The following is a 15,489-nucleotide window of genomic DNA, read 5'->3' as shown; positions in this document are numbered from 1 at the left end:
ATCAGAGTCGGATGCTTAAACGACTGAGCCACCCAGGCGCCCCTCCGTCATTCTTTTTTTATTACACTATGTGAGGGGACCTGGGTGCGGGTCAGAGAACTGAGGGCTGCAGCTGGGTCTCCCTGGGAGCGGTGGCTTTGATGATTCTGAGGAGGTGGAGAGAAAGACGCTGATGTTAGAGGCCACGGACAGCCCACACTGGAGGGACAAGCCGCCACCAGAAAGACTTTGGGTTTTACGCTCGGGGAGGTAGGCAGCTGTGACTTGTCTACCTCTAATGCAGACGTGAGGAAGGCTCTTGGCCCCAAGCCTGCCGCCACAGTCATGGTGGCAGGGCAGGGGTCTCCAGAGGACTCCTGAGGATAAAAAATGACATCTCGGGGCTTTGTGGATTTCCAGAAGGTCTTTGCTATTCGAGAGAGGGTGGCTTTAAAAGTCCCCCGTCGTCCTGGTGCTCTGTCCCTCTGTCACATGCTCCCAATCCCAGGCCATCCGCACTCAGAGCTCACTGCACCAGAGAAACGTTAGGCAGGGTGGCCAAGCGGACCTTTATCCTCAGTGACGCCATTATTCTAGAGGTTTGTGAGACGGCCCCGTTGCTCGCTGTCCTTTCCTTTCTCCAGCAATTTCTTAGACCAGCGGAGGAGAGAGGGTTTTATTACAAAACTTTTTTGCACTGTATTCCAGCGCTAGAGTCCTGCTTCGTGAGCTCCTTCGAGGGCCACGCGCATGCCAAGGCTCAGCCACCATCCTGGATGCCACCAGTGAGCACGTGTGTCCGACGGAGCCCAGCCCTCACGCCCTGTGCGGCACACTCTCCACACCCAGTAGCGCGCTGCAGAGTGAATCTTGCGGGTCAACTGGCGTCTCTAAAAAGTGAAATGGAGAAAACCTCAGTCTGTCTCACTGAGGAAGGGAGTCCCTTGTGCGAGAGAAATGCCGTCAGTGTGTCTGACCGTTCTGTCAGCATGAGGAGGAGGAGCTCTTAGGTTACGGGGGAGATCGCGGGATGCGTGCAGGTTGGTGGGCGGTGGGCTGCAGCTCAGGTCTGCCTGGCCCAAGGAGAGCGCCCAGGGCCTCCTGATACCTCCTGGCGTTTTTGGAGTTGATGCGAACAAGCTCCCGTCCTCTGTGGCCAAACCACCCCCGGCCATTTCCAGGAGAGGGGAAGCCTGCGACTCCAGGCAGGGGCCCACGGCCTGGGAACGACGGCCCGCGGGTGGCTCGCCCTCCTCTATCTGTGACCCGCTGGACCCAGTATGGGGCAGGACGTGGCTAAACGCTCAGTCTGGAAGGAAGGGGGGCGCTGGCACACGCTGAGCGCAGGCACCCCCGCTTGGCACAACCTGAAGGACGGGCTGGAAGGCGGAGGCCCGAGGCGGGCTGCGTCTGGGCACGGCTTGCCGAACCTCCCACCTCCACGATAACAGTTTGGGGAGAACGCGTATGTCAAGTGCCCAGCCCAGAGCAAGGACCACATGTCCCGTGTCTAGAGTACAAAAAGTGCAGGGACTGGATTCCAGCTCCTGTCGGGCCTGCACCTCGGGAGACCTCAGCCGCGGGAGGCGGGCCAGGGCACTCATGAGGCACAGGAACCCCAAATGGGCAAAAAGCTTCCAGAATCCCAGCCTCAGGGAGGCTGTCTTGGCAAAGCTGCTGCTTTTCTTTTTTTTTTCTAACGTTAGATTTATTTTTGAGCGAGAGAGCCAGAGTGTGGGCGGGGGAGGGGCAGAGAGAAGGAGGCACAGGGTCTGAAGCAGGCTTCAGGTTCTGAGTTGTCAGCACAGAGCCCGACGCGGGGCTCGAACTCACAGACCGCGAGATCACGACCTGAGCTGAAGTCGGACGTCCAACCAACGGAGTCCCCCAGGCACCCCAAACAAAGCCACTGCTCAACGCAGTTGTGACGTGGGGAGCATCCAGCAGCAAAACCCAAAACGCAATTGTGCTGGTACTGCTGACTTCCAGAACAGTAAACAAAAAGGAGAACGGGGTGCGTTCAGTATGTGCAGACAGCAGGCTGGAGAGGGTGGGCTGCTCTGTCCTTCTAGAACTCTCTTGAAAAGAAGAGAGGAAGTGCTCATGAGGAGGCCACAGTTGCCAGGAGCCAAAGGGCCTCAGCCTGCCGGCAGCACTGAGACCCGGTCATCCATCTCACAGAGGTGACTTTGAAAAAGCCAAGTTGCTAAGCAGTCGGAAAGGAGCCCAGGCCAGGGGCCAGACACTTGGGCGGTGGGACCCAGATGAAACCACAGCCAGCGTGTGTGGGGGCCTAGGTGACGAGAGAGGACCTGCAGAGCAGGGCCTCGACCAGGTCACCGGCTCCCTGGGTCCCATGAGGCAGGGTCCCTGTCCTCCAGGGCTGACAGAGCAGAAGGGGAGACTGAGCTCCTGAGAGTTGACTTCTCCCATCTGCCAGTCCTTGACGTGCCTGCTCCCTCCCTCCTCAGGCAGGCCCCAGGAGTGCTGTCCCTCTGAGCTCCTGTCCCCAGACAGAGCCAGGCGTGGGCATGGCACAGCCTGGTGGCCAAGTGGATGGCTCCCCCAAAGGCGAGGCCCAGGAGACCATGAGTGAGACCCCACCACGCCTCAGGGCCACTCAGGATGCGGCTTTCCTCTGCTCCCCTGTGGAAAACCAGCGCTTTCCCAATAGCAAGCACCAGTAAACTGCTTTTGTCTTCTGTTAGCGTCTTTCCAGGGGGCATCCCCTGGACGGGTTTTTGCTAAATTCTCTGAAGTTCACTGCAACATAAGCAGATGTTTGTATCATACATAATTATAATTGTGATTCTGCTTCTTTCGAGTGCCAAGGCTTTTACGGCATTTGGCGATATTCCCTCCAGGGGCAGGGAGGATTGGGTGAGGGCAGGGGCTGGATTCAGATGCATCCCCGGCCTCTCTGTGCATGGTCGCCTCTCGAGAGAATGTTTCAGAACTCACAGGAAATCACTCCTGCACGCATTGACTCTCTCACCCTTTTTGTCCTCAAACAATGGGTGCTGGCCAAGTGGGGGCTCTCCCAGCAGGCGGGGCCTGTGAGTGACGCCCACTGTGTCCCGCCTTGCAGTAGTAGTGGACGTCAGCTCAGCGAGGTGTTCATCCAGCTGCCGTCCCGCAAGGAACTGCCCGAGTACTACGAGCTCATCCGCAAGCCTGTGGACTTCAAGAAGATAAAGGTAACCCTGGCGTGGGATGTGGGAACTGGGGTTTCTCTGCAGGGATGTGCCTACATTAGTGTTTGGGGGGTCTGACCCGGTACCTTCCATGGGCACCCCCCTCTGGGAGCTACGGGGAGTGTGTGAGACATGACCAGGAGCAAACTGGGCAGAACCCAGACCGTCTGACCAGGGCCCAGTCACGGGCTCTTGGGGTTCCTCGTGGCCTCAAGAGACCCATAGTGCAGGTTGGGGGAGAGGGTCCCATGGTCGTGTCGGTGGGCAGCCAGCGTTTGGGGCTCCTTCAGGATCACCCACGGCCTGGGCTTTGGCCAGGCAGCTCTTGTGTTCAGTGGGCCTGAGCGTCCGAGTCTAAACAGAGTCACCCGGAAGACTGGGCCGTGACCGCGTGAGGCAGAGGGACTCCCGGCCCCAGGGTCCCTGGGCACAAGGCAGATTCCCAAGGTAAGGCTGCTTCTCGAACCCTGCCCGCAGGAGCGCATCCGCAACCACAAGTATCGCAGCCTCAATGACCTGGAGAAGGACGTCATGCTGCTGTGCCAGAACGCTCAGACCTTCAACCTGGAGGGCTCCCTGGTGAGGAGGCGCCTGGGGCAGAGGGCAGCCGCTCCTAGCTTTGGCCACTTTCACAGCTAGGCCCCAAGCCAGCCTGCCCCTCACTCCATTTTGAATTGACTGATTTAAAAAAAAAAAAAAAAAAAAAAAAAAAAAAATTCCTGGGGAGCCTGGGTGGGTCAGTCAGTTAAACGTCCGACTTTTGATCTGGGCTCAGGTCTTGATCTCACAGTTTGTGAGTAAGAGCCCCACATTGGGCTCTGTGCTGACAGCATGGAGACTGCTTGGTATTCTCTTTCTCCCCCTTTCTCTGCCCTTCTTTGACTCGTGCTTATGAGCACTCGCTCTCTCTCTCTCTCTCTCTCTCTCTCTCTCTCTCTCTCTCCCTCTCTCCCTCTGCCCCTCCCCTGCTCTTGCACTCTCTCTCTCTCAAAATAAATAAACGTAAAAAAAAAAAAAAAAAGGCAATGTATTCCTTACTAAAAGGCGCAAAGAGAATAACAAGCAGATCGGAGGAAATAAACTCAGTCCCATCCATCCAGGATGACCCTATGAGCCATCCAGTGTACACGTTAAATTTTATTTTGAATTCACTAGGGACCCCCTTGAAAGGAATTGTGTAGATACGTTCTTTCCTGCAATGAGATTAACATACACATACAGCCTCACGTTAGCAAACTGTTCCTAAGTGTGTCTAGGGTAGATGCCTCCCGGAAAAGGGATTTTACACTCGTCTAAGTTTGGGGGAAACACTGCCTTAGACAAGGGGCATGTGTTTCCAGCGACTTGAAAAGCAAATGCTCTCTGGGATTCTTCAGAGGGAGGAAGGAACCCGTAGCCGTGCCTAAACTAACACACCCACCCTTTTCTCCGGGGCCATTTCATAATCCTCCTGTTCTCTCAGGAACTGATTGGGAAAGGGTTACTGAGATGATACTCTACCCTGTACAGGCTGTCCTTGCCAGAGGGCAGGGCCCGTGGCCCCAGCTCACTCAAACCCCACGTCTCCTTCCAGATCTACGAAGATTCCATTGTCCTACAGTCGGTGTTCACCAGTGTGCGGCAGAAAATTGAAAAAGAGGACGACAGTGAGGGCGAGGAGAGCGAGGAGGAGGAGGAGGGCGAGGAGGAAGGCTCCGAGTCTGAGTGTGAGTCCCCGCGGTGGGTGGTGTGGCAAGCCAACGTCACAGCCAGGCAGCCCCTGGCCGCCCCTGGCTCGGCTTGCCGTTCTCTCCCCAGCTCACGTCTGTCTTTCTTTCCCCCCCCCCACTTTCTGGTCCCTCCCCCAGCCCGCTCTGTCAAAGTGAAGATCAAGCTCGGCCGGAAGGAGAAGGCACAGGATAGGCTGAAGGGGGGCCGACGGCGACCGAGCCGCGGATCCCGGGCCAAGCCGGTGGTGAGCGATGATGACAGTGAAGAGGAGCAGGAGGAGGTGAGCCCCCGGAGCCCCGGCCTGAGCAGGAGCAGGTAGCCAGTGGCAGTTGGGTCTTCGGAGATGCGTCCCCATGCCAGATCCAAGACCTCTGGCACGGCCTTGGGAGGGTCGGTGCTCTGATAGCCCCCCCCACAGATGGGAAGGCTGAGGCTTAGGATCGTACATGGCACATAGCTCGAGACCCAAGTCTGTGCGACTTGGGCAGCGTTGCCTCTCCAGGACACTGGGGCCGCCATGCTGAGGCCAGCGGTGCCGGGTTTGTATCGGGGGCGGGGTCAGGAGACGCTGGGGTTGAAGATGCCACCAGACTGTCCCCCGTCTGTCTTTCTGAGCAGACGCAGCACCCTCGGTAGCGGAGGCTTTCAGCAGGCCCTTGCCCTGTGTAATTTATGGGGAACACCCTGAGGCCTCCGCTCGTGGCTCCGTTCCGGCCTATGTAGGATGATCTCCCAAGAATGGTAGTGGATAAAAACAAAAACAAAAACAAAAATGCCATGATCTGAAATTACAAGACCCGTGAGCGCTGCCGCGAGTGGAATGTCGGTGCCGCGTTCCCTCTGCATTGGGGAGAAGCTACGGGAGCATCCAGCCCACGGTGGGCATTTTTGTGGGCATGGGGGGGTGGCAGACCCACCCGCTGGGTTCAGCTACGCTTTGCCCTCTGGCTGTGGCTGGGATGTTTGGCCTTTTCCTGCACTGGGACTTGGGATGTTCACTTCACTTTTGAGCCTCAGTTTCCACTTTCACAAAGCAGGGAGGTCAGGAGGATTACGTGGTGCTCGGCCCAGTGAAACTGCCTCAGGGCCCTTTCATCGTTGCTATTTTTCTCATGCCATTTGCAAGGATAGCAGCAAAAACTGCTACCTCGGAGTAAATCTGACTGTAGACATACATGATGACCTTATGAGGAGGACATTAGTGGTGTCCTGAACATGGAGGGCTGGCCTGTGTTTCTGGAGAGGAGGGTCTGGGCTGTAAAGCTCCCCATCTGCCCAGCCGGATCCAGCAAAGCGTTTTGTGGCCCTTGCCAAGCTGTTTAAACCGTTCACACAGAAGAGCAGACCTCTTACGTAACCAAGGTGGTTTTGATGCCACAGGTCGGGGGCACAGGGATAGGCACACGGTGGTGGGAGGAAGCAGAGAAGGCCCAGCGAGCCTCCCAGATCTCGAGGAAGAGTCGATGGAGGCGCAGGGGCCAGTCCTTGGGAGCAAATGACATTGAGATTTGGCCGTAGCAGTGGGGGTGAAGCCAAAGGGTGCCCCGCCCCTGGCCTCACACCCAGTCAAGTCTGTTCAGTTCCCGAACGTGCTTAGAGCCCAGGTAGGCCCCGGGGAGGGGACGGGTGCGCTCGGCTGCAGGGCTGACTTGTGCTCTCTCCTCCTGTCCCCCTCCAGGACCGCTCAGGAAGTGGCAGCGAGGAAGACTGAGTCCCAACATTCCAGAGTCTCGACCCCGGGCCCCTGGTTCCAGAGCCGAGGCGGCATAGCCCTTAGCAGTAACGGGTAGCAGCAGATGTAGTTTCAGACTTGGGGGAAACTGTATAAACGAAAATCTTCCATATTTATACGGCAGAGAAGATGTAGGACTGTTTGTGTCTGGCCCCGTCCCGGCATCAGTAGCGTTTGTAACAGCATTAACTGTTTAAAACAAGAAAAAAAAAAAAAAAAGAATTATGAATTGGGGAACACGCGACACCTGGTTGTCTTTCCTTTCCCGGCAGTACTGTTGCGGCCGCAGTTTGGAATCACTGTAGTTTAAGCCGTGGATGCATGTTTTTGTAGCCGTCCACTCCTTGTACTGTATTTTATCGGACAGGTCAGACTCGCCGGGGCCGGGGTCCGCAGGCCCGGCGGGGGTATGTCAGTGTCACTGGATGTCAAACAGTAATAAATTAAACAGATGAGAAAACTCACAGCCTTGCCTTCCGGTGGACTCATTCCCTGCTCCCTGCATGGTGGTGAATGCCTTGGGGGCGTGGGGGGGTGGGAGGGCGCCTCGCCTCGGCCAGGGCCCTGTCCTCCCGTCACCAGATCCCACAGGACCCACTCCACAGGGAGGACACCGAGGCCCAGGCGGAGGAGAAGGACTTGCGCAGTCCTCATACCATCAGATCTGCAGCTCAGGCTCCCGGAGCAGACAGCTCAGGGCCTACCCTCCCCGCCTGCAGCCAAGGCGGGGCCGGCAAGACAGCCATGTAAACGAGCAGGTGCCACACAGAGGCCCGGGCTGTTACCTGGGAAGTCCGGGGCATTGTGGGAGCCCAGATCATCAAAGAGGGCTCCCAAGTCCAGAACTTACGTTGTTCTTTTCTATGCTTTTTGTCTCTTGATTAAGATCCTCTCTTCATGAGTCATTGCCATCGCATTTGCCTCTCGTTCTTCAAACACTGTTCCCTTCAGTTCCTTGAACATGTTTATAATGGCTGCTTTGAAGCCCAACATCTGGACACCCTCAGAGAAACGTTCTGTTGACCATTTTCCTCAGTGTAAGTCATGCGATTTTTTTTTTGTTCAAAATGGACATTTTATTTGTACTTATTTTTTGTTTTTAAAATTTTTTTAATGTTTGTTTTTGAGAGACAGAGTGTGAACGGGGGAAGGGCAGAGAGAGAGGGAGACACAGAATCTGAAGCAGACTCCAGGCTCTGAGCTGTGGGCACGGAGCCCTATGCAGGGTTTAAACCCACCAACGGTGAGATCATGACCCGAGCAGAAGTCGGACACTTAACCGACTGAGCCACCCAGGTGCCCCAAAATGGACGTTTTAAATAATATATTGTAACAACTCTGAGTCATTCCCTCTTCCCCCATGAAGAATTTCGGTGGTGAAGGCTCTACTTTCTTTGTTCAGTGATTAACTGATCTAACCCTGGAGAGCGTTTCCCCCACAGCGTGTAGCTGCTGATGTATCTGCTCAGTTTTGGGTTTTGGTTTTGAAGCAGGTTTCCTCTAGGAGGCGCCCCTGGTTCGGCCTCGCTTCCAGATTAGCCAGGGACAGCCACCTGAGAGTCGCTGAGGCTCCGTGCTGGTGGCCCTGTATATATTAGGCAGCTTGCAGGCTGGACCTGCTTCGGCTTCCTGCCGTGCTCTCTTAGGGTTTCTCAGCACATGCGCGCCGCCTCCCCCTGAGCAGGTTGCATGGAACCGCGGGGCGCACTCCACGTCTCTCAGTGCATGCGCGCAGCCTCGCATCTGCAGGCAGCTTTCTGGACCCTTGCAGTATGTGGAGCCGTCACTGGCTGCCTCATTCTCCAGGCCGCTCAACTGCTGCCCAGTTTGCCAGTCTGTGGCAACCAGGATCCCAACCTCAGGCTGGTTAGGAGAACTTGGCCTTTCCCATTCATCCCACAAGGAGAATCCTACCTATTTCCAATCTGCTGCTGTTCATTTCCAAGGCCGGGCAGTGACTTTCAGGTCCTGGCCTGGGTGGCAGGAAGCAGCCGCAGGCAAAAAGTATGCCAGCCTCCCACTGCTCTCACCTGCCATTCCGATTTTCCTGAATAAACACTTTTTTTTTAAAGACAATTTGTTAAAGTTTATTTTGAGAGAGAGCAAGCATGAATGGGAGAGGGGCAGAGAGAAAATCCGAAGCAGGCTCTTTGCACTGTCAGCACAGAGCCCGACACGGGGCTCAGTCCCGTGACTTGCAAGATCATGACCCAAGCCAAAATCAAGAAGAGTCTGACACTTCACCGACTAAACTACTCAGGCACCCCAATAAACACTTTTTAATTTGTTGAATGCGTTTGATCAATCTCAAGGATCCTGAAATGGTTGTCTGTGCGAACCCTGTCTAGTTTCATTGTTGCTTTTAGGGCGTGCATTTGCCAGGATCCTCCCTCCCATCGGTTTGGAAGTCCACATTTTTTCGTTTGTTGTAATGACTTTGCCTTTATTTTAATAGATGTGAATTTATTTTAGTGCTTGCAGAAAGTCACCTCACCACACTCTCGATTTCAGGATATTCAGGATGAGGCCAGTTTAAAAATGAGTCCTTTGAGGGGAGCAAAAAGTACAAGTGGAACTTTGGTATGACAAAATGTCTTATGATCCATGAATTGGTATAATATAACTTGTTGGTGAAAGACACCAAGATGCAAAATAATACTGAATTACTGGGCACAAGTGTATACATCTCGTGCAGAGTCTAGAGTTGGGGCCTCACAGTGTTGGAAAGCCCATCCACCTGTGTTGTTGCTCTAGCAACAACCAGACATACGTCCAAGGTCACCTCGTGGCCCAAGATGGCTGCTGGTACTCCATCTATCCATTCCACCTTCCAGCCACCGCTAAGGAAGCAAGGGGAAAGAGAAGGCCCCACCCCGCCCCTTAGAGACCCAATTTGGAAACTGACGTATCACTCTCTTATGCCCTTTGGCCACAACATAGTCATGTGGCCACACAAAGCCACACAGTAAGCTGAGAAATGCAGCCTTGCTTCTGGTACCTACGCGCCCAGCTAAAGTTAAGGACACACAGCTTGCTCGCTGCCTGCTGGATGGTGGTTATGCCCAGGTTTCAGATGAGAAAACAGGCAGAGAGAAGGGAAGTATGTATTTGCCCTGAGGCTGCACTGCCAGCCCTGCAAGCAGTGTTGTCAGGCCATACCCCCCTGCCTCCCAGGTCTGATGGTTGTGGCTTTGAATCCTGGCCCTGCCACTTCCAGGCTGTGTGACCTTGGGCAGCATTCAGCACTTTCTGAGCCCACTGGGAGATAAGAAACCAAAAGGTACTTGGGAGGGTTCTACTTCCTTATTCAGGCATTCCTACATTTTCTATGGTGACAACAAAAAGGAAGATAATTTTTTAAGTGAAAAAAGTGGGGGCGCCTGGGTGGCTCAGTGGTTAAGCATCCAGCTTCAGTTTAGGTCATGATCTCATAGTTCACGAGTTCGAGCCCCGCGTCTGGCTCTGCGCTGACAGCTCGGAGCCTGGAGCCTGCTTCGGATTCTGTGTCTCCCTCTCTCTCTGCCCCTCCCCCACTTGTGCTGTCACTCTCTGTCTCTCAAAAATAAACAAACATTAAAAAAAAGTTTTTGTTTTCTTGTTTTTCTTTTTTAATAGAGAAGAAGAGTATAGACCTGAAGCACCCGGCTGGCTCCATCAGTGGAGCGTGTGGCTCTTGATCTCAGGGTCATGAGTTCCAGCACCATATTGGGCGTAGTGTTTACTTTTAAAAATAATAAAATTAAAGGGGCGCCTGGGTGGCTCGGTCGGTTAAGCGGCCGACTTCGGCTCAGGTCATGATCTCGCGGTCCGTGAGTTTGAGCCCCGCGTCGGGCTCTGTGCTGACAGCTCAGAGCCTGGAGACTGTTTCAGATTCTGTGTCTCCCTCTCTCTGACCCTCCCCCGTTCATGCTCTGTCTCTCTCTGTCTCAAAAATAAATAAACGTGGGGCACCTGGGTGGCTCAGTCGGTTGAGCGTCCGACTTCGGCTCAGGTCACGATCTCGCGGTCCGTGAGTTCGAGCCCCACGTCAGGCTCTGGGCTGATGGCTCAGAGCCTGGAGCCTGCTTCCGATTCTGTGTCTCCCTCTCTCTCTGCCCCTCCCCTGTTCATGCTCTGTCTCTCTCTGTCTCAAAAATAAATAAATGTTAAAAAAAAAAAAAAATTTTTTTTTTAAAAATAAATAAACGTTAAAATTTTTTTTTAATTAAATTAAAAAAAAAAAGGTAGGACGTAGACTCTCATAGGTGACAGAAGGCCACAAACATCTCCCATCCCACGTGCACTTGTAGAACCTTGCAACTCCCCCATTCGATTTCATTGGATACGGAGTCTAATTCTCCTCCCCTGGAATTTGGCTTGGGACTGCTGGTCACCCGCAGAGTGCAACGCAAGTGACGCAGGGTACCACAGCTCCGCCCTGTTTGCTGGAAGACTCCCTCCAAGGTGCCAGCTGCCTGGAGGCTGAGGAAGCCAAAACAAGCTGATGCCGAGAGACCCCCTAAGATCTGCACAATGAGGGGCGCCTGGGTGGCTCAGTCAGTTGAGCATCTGACTTCGGCTCAGGTCGGGATCTCACAGTTCGTGAGTTCAGATTCTGTGTCTTCCTCTCTCTGCCCCCTCCCCGCTCATGCTCTGTCTCTCAAAAAGGAATCAACGTTAAAAAAAATTTTTGTTTTATTTTTTTTTCGTTTTTTTTTTTCTTTTTTTTCTTTTTCTCTTTTTTTTTTTTTTTAATTTTTTTTTCAACGTTTTTTATTTATTTTTGGGACAGAGAGAGACAGAGCATGAACGGGGGAGGGGCAGAGAGAGAGGGAGACACAGAATCGGAAACAGGCTCCAGGCTCCGAGCCATCAGCCCAGGGCCTGACGCGGGGCTCGAACTCACGGACCTCGAGATCGTGACCTGGCTGAAGTCGGACGCTTAACCGACTGCGCCACCCAGGCGCCCCAAAAATTTTTGTTTTACAACGTTTATTTATTTTTGGGACAGAGAGAGACACAGCATGAATGGGGGAGGGGCAGAGAGAGAGGGAGACACAGAATCGGAAACAGGCTCCAGGCTCCGAGCCATCAGCCCAGAGCCTGACGCGGGGCTCGAACTCACGGAGCGTGAGATCGCGACCTGGCTGAAGTCGGACGCTTAACCGACTGCGCCACCCAGGCGCCCCAAAAATTTTTGTTTTAAATAAAAGATCTGCACAACGAGAAGGAAGAGGTGCCTGGCCAACCCCCGAGTTCTCAGGCTCCAGCCCCGAGCTCTGTACGCCTGCCCAGCTGAGCCCTTCCCCCATTCCTGGCACATGGAAACCGTGAGAGAGAATAAAAAGGATTGGGTTTTTTTAGGCACTGAGCTGTGGGGTGATTTCTTAGGCAGCAGCAATAACTGGAACATCCTAAAACAAGTTTTCAGAGGACACGGGTCTAATTAACCCGGACAGATCTTTAGAGCATTCCTCTGAACCGAGTCACTGCCACGTGAATGTTTAGAGAAAGTTCTCTCAGGATGCACCCCAAGCACATGATGTCTGGAACAGCTGTTAACTCCCAGGACTGGGGACAAGAGAATGGAGTTGGAAGCTTCTCCAAGCTGGTGAGGTTCTGGACACCTGTCCATTATAAGAACCATTTCTTTCTTTTCTTTTTTTAACGTTTATTTTTGAGAGAGAGAGAGAGAGAGAGAGAGAGAGACCGAGCGCACGCAGGGGAGAGGCGGGGGGTGGGGGTGGGGGGTGGGACACAGAATCCAAAGCAGGCCCCAGGCTCTGAGCTGTCAGCCCCGAGCCCGACCCGGGGTTCGAACCCACGGGTCAAGATCATGACCTGAGCTGAAGTCGGATGCTTAACCGACCGAGCCACCCCGGCGCCCCAACAACCATGTCTTAATTCCTTACCAATGTCTAACTCAACAGAAGATTTCTAGGTTATGTCATGGTCTCGAAGATTTCTACTGCAACCAGGCCATTCATTTTTGGGGGGAACATTAATATTTATGAAGTGGCCAAGGCCCACATGATCATGTTCCTCCCACACCTGACTGCCCCCCTTCTCAAGTGGCCCCAGTGGCCCCCATCAGACCATCTTAGCTGTCATCCCTTTCCCTGAGGCTCCACCATCCGGTCAGTGTCCCAGCTCGGGCCATTCTCCTAAGTAACTTCAATCTACTCACCTTGCCCTTTGTCCACCCCTGGCCCCCACCTCGAGCTGCAGCCACCATCACGGGTGTGATCAGCTCCTCCGATTCCCTGGCTTCCACTCTCTCCCTGCCAGGCTGTCCTTCCCACACGGCCAGAGGCGTCTAAACTCTCAACTCCTAGGTGCATGTGAGCCCCAGATCCTCTGAGCTGGCAACTCTCCAGCCATAAGCACTTTAAACCTCAGCCACCCTGAAATTTTACACCACACGCTCACTGGTGTTTGCCCAAGCGCCGCCTTCTTCCCATAATGGCTCACCTGGCAAATCTCCTTCTTCTGAGCCTCATCTCAAATGTTGCTTTCCTGCCCCTTCTTGCCTCCCTTGATATCCTGGGAGAGGAAGCAAATAGACCCTCCTTAAGAGAATCCTAAAAATCGTTTCTTTCCCAGAGGGCCCGGGTAGCTCAGTCAGTTAAGCATGACTCTTGGTTTCGGCTCAGGTCATGATCTCACGGTTCGTGGGTTTGACTGTTTGTGGGTTCGAGCCCCGTGTCTGGCTCTGCACTGTCAGTGCAGCCTCTATACTTGAGATTCTCTCTCTCTCCCCCTCGCTGTCTCTGCCCCCTCCCGGCTTATGCGCATGCACTCTCCCTCTCTCTCCCAGAATAAATTTGAAAAAAATTGGTAAAAAATAAAGATAAAAAACAGTGATGAAATACTTTATTTATTTATTTGTTTTTATTATTTGGCCTAGCAAATTGGCAACGATTTGTTAAATGCTAACACACAGCGTTGGCAAGGCGGTGGGCAGGCAGGCTGACATCAGTGCGGCGATACCTGGATGTGGCTTTCCGAAAAGCAAGTAGACAAGATGACTCAAAATATTTATACTCCGTTCTCAGGAATTTCCCTTAAGGAAATCATTAGGGATACAGTCCGTAGAGAACAGGTATCCTTTCCATGGGTTTGGTGGGAATAAAAGTGCTCAACAAGGCAACATCAACACCCATTAGGGTTTATCCAGAAGATACTGAATAGCCATTAAACATATTATGGGCATGAGAAAGGGCTTATATATGATACAAGGAGGGGGAAATGGGCTATAAATGGTATCGTCCAATAAAATTTGAGTTAGGGGCACCCGGGTGGCTCGGTCAGTTAAGCGTCCGACCCTTGATTTCAGCTCAGGTCACGATCTCTGGGTCCATGAGATCGAGCCCTGCATCGGGCTCTGTGCTGATAGTGCAGAGCCTGCTTGGAATTCTGTCTCTCCCTCTTTTTCTGCCCCTCCCTCACTCTGTCTCTCAAAATAAATGAATTTGAGAGATAGAGACAGAGTGTGAGTGGGGGAGGGGCAGGGAGCGAGGGAGACACAGAACCCAAAGCAGGCTCCAGGCTCTGAGCTGTCAGCACAGAGCCCGATGTGGGGCTTGAACTCACTGACTGTGAGATCAGGACCTGAGCTGAAGTCAGATGCTTAATCGACTAAGCCACCCAGGTGCCCCTAAGCATTTTTTTTAAAGAATTTGAGTTAAGTCTATCGTCTTATTAATCGTATTGTACTAATGTTAATTTCCATAGTCAATAAAGTACTATGGTTATGTAAGAATATGTAAGATTACCTACCATTGGGAAAGGCTGGGGGAAAGGTCCATGGGACGTCTCTGTACTGTTTTACAACTTCTGTGAATCTATCATTATTTGAGAATAAGAGTTTTAAAAATTGTCTCATGATGAAACCTGGTTATATGTTGCTGTAACAAACATTCTCACCGTCTAATTGGGATCTATCAACAAAGGGTGACTTCTTTTCTTTACATACTACAAGGTCGTATAATGGTAGTTACCCAGGGACCCAGAAACGTGGAGGCTCTGACTTGACAGGTGCCTCCATAGTCACCAAGGCAGGAAAATGAAACTTAGAGTATCTCCCTGAAGGTGACACTTCTGCCTAATGTCTTTGGCTGAATCAAGTCATATGGCCACCTATAGCTTCACTCAGGGACAAAAGGAGCAATCGTTTTGGGGCCTAGAAGAACAAGTTTAGTGAGTACCACAATGTACATAGGAAACCATCTCGGGGCGCCTGGGTGGCTCAGTTGTTTAAGCGTCCGACTTCAGCTCAGGTCATGATCTCACAGTCCCTGAGGTCGAGCCCCACGTTGGGCTCTGTGCTGACAGCTCGGCCCCTGGAGCCTGTTTCAGATTCTGTGTCTCCCTCTCTCTCTGCTCCTTCCCCATTCATGCTATATATCTGTCTCTCAAAAATAAATAAACGTTAAAAATTTTTTTTGAGAAAAACAAAAGAATCTCGAGTCCCTGGGTGGCTCATTTGGTTGAGTGTCCAACTCTTGGTTTTGGCTCAAGTCATAATCTCACAGTTCTGAGTTCGAGTCCTGCATCGGGCTCTACTCTGATAGGGCAGAGCCTGCTTGGGATTCTCTCTCTTTCTCTCTGCCCCTCCCCCACTTGTGCTATCTCTCTCAGGATAAACTTTACAAAAATAAGTAAATACAAAATAAAAAATAGTCCCATTTCATAAAGATATACATATATCTTTACACATATACAAAATAGATTACAGGAATAAATAATACACACAGTGATGATCCTGAGTTGTTTGAGGACGTCTCCTCTTGGTAATTTCTATGTTTTTCTATATTTTCTACTTTCTAAAGTTTTTACATTTAAGCATGTGCTGTAATCCAAGATCATAATGGAAATAAATAAAATTTAGATCAA

The 15,489-nt window shown here is 52.4% G+C and overlaps 1 protein-coding gene across 5 annotated transcripts in view; it reads left to right on the top strand.

Moving 5' to 3' along the window:
* SMARCA4 (SWI/SNF related BAF chromatin remodeling complex subunit ATPase 4) overlaps nucleotides 1–7,079 on the top strand; it is a 92,151-nt gene extending 85,072 nt beyond the window's left edge. For 3 of the 5 annotated variants that reach the window (XM_086699064.1, XM_086699066.1, XM_086699063.1), the window contains 5 exons: nucleotides 3,068–3,176; nucleotides 3,651–3,752; nucleotides 4,747–4,879; nucleotides 5,021–5,163; nucleotides 6,562–7,079. In XM_086699064.1, the coding sequence (XP_086555190.1) occupies nucleotides 3,068–3,176; nucleotides 3,651–3,752; nucleotides 4,747–4,879; nucleotides 5,021–5,163; nucleotides 6,562–6,594 (520 nt within the window). In that variant the 3' untranslated portion in view covers nucleotides 6,595–7,079. The remainder of the gene's footprint in view (nucleotides 1–3,067; nucleotides 3,177–3,650; nucleotides 3,753–4,746; nucleotides 4,880–5,020; nucleotides 5,164–6,561) is intronic. The other 2 variants (XM_086699067.1, XM_086699065.1) reach the window with 1 other exon arrangement.
* Nucleotides 7,080–15,489: the final 8,410 nt, after the last annotated feature.

This window comes from Puma concolor, chromosome A2, assembly GCF_028749965.1.
Source record: "Puma concolor isolate L17-30 chromosome A2, mPumCon1.1.hap2, whole genome shotgun sequence".
Lineage (NCBI taxonomy): Eukaryota > Metazoa > Chordata > Mammalia > Carnivora > Felidae > Puma > Puma concolor.
This window is presented reverse-complemented; position numbering and strand designations above follow the sequence as displayed.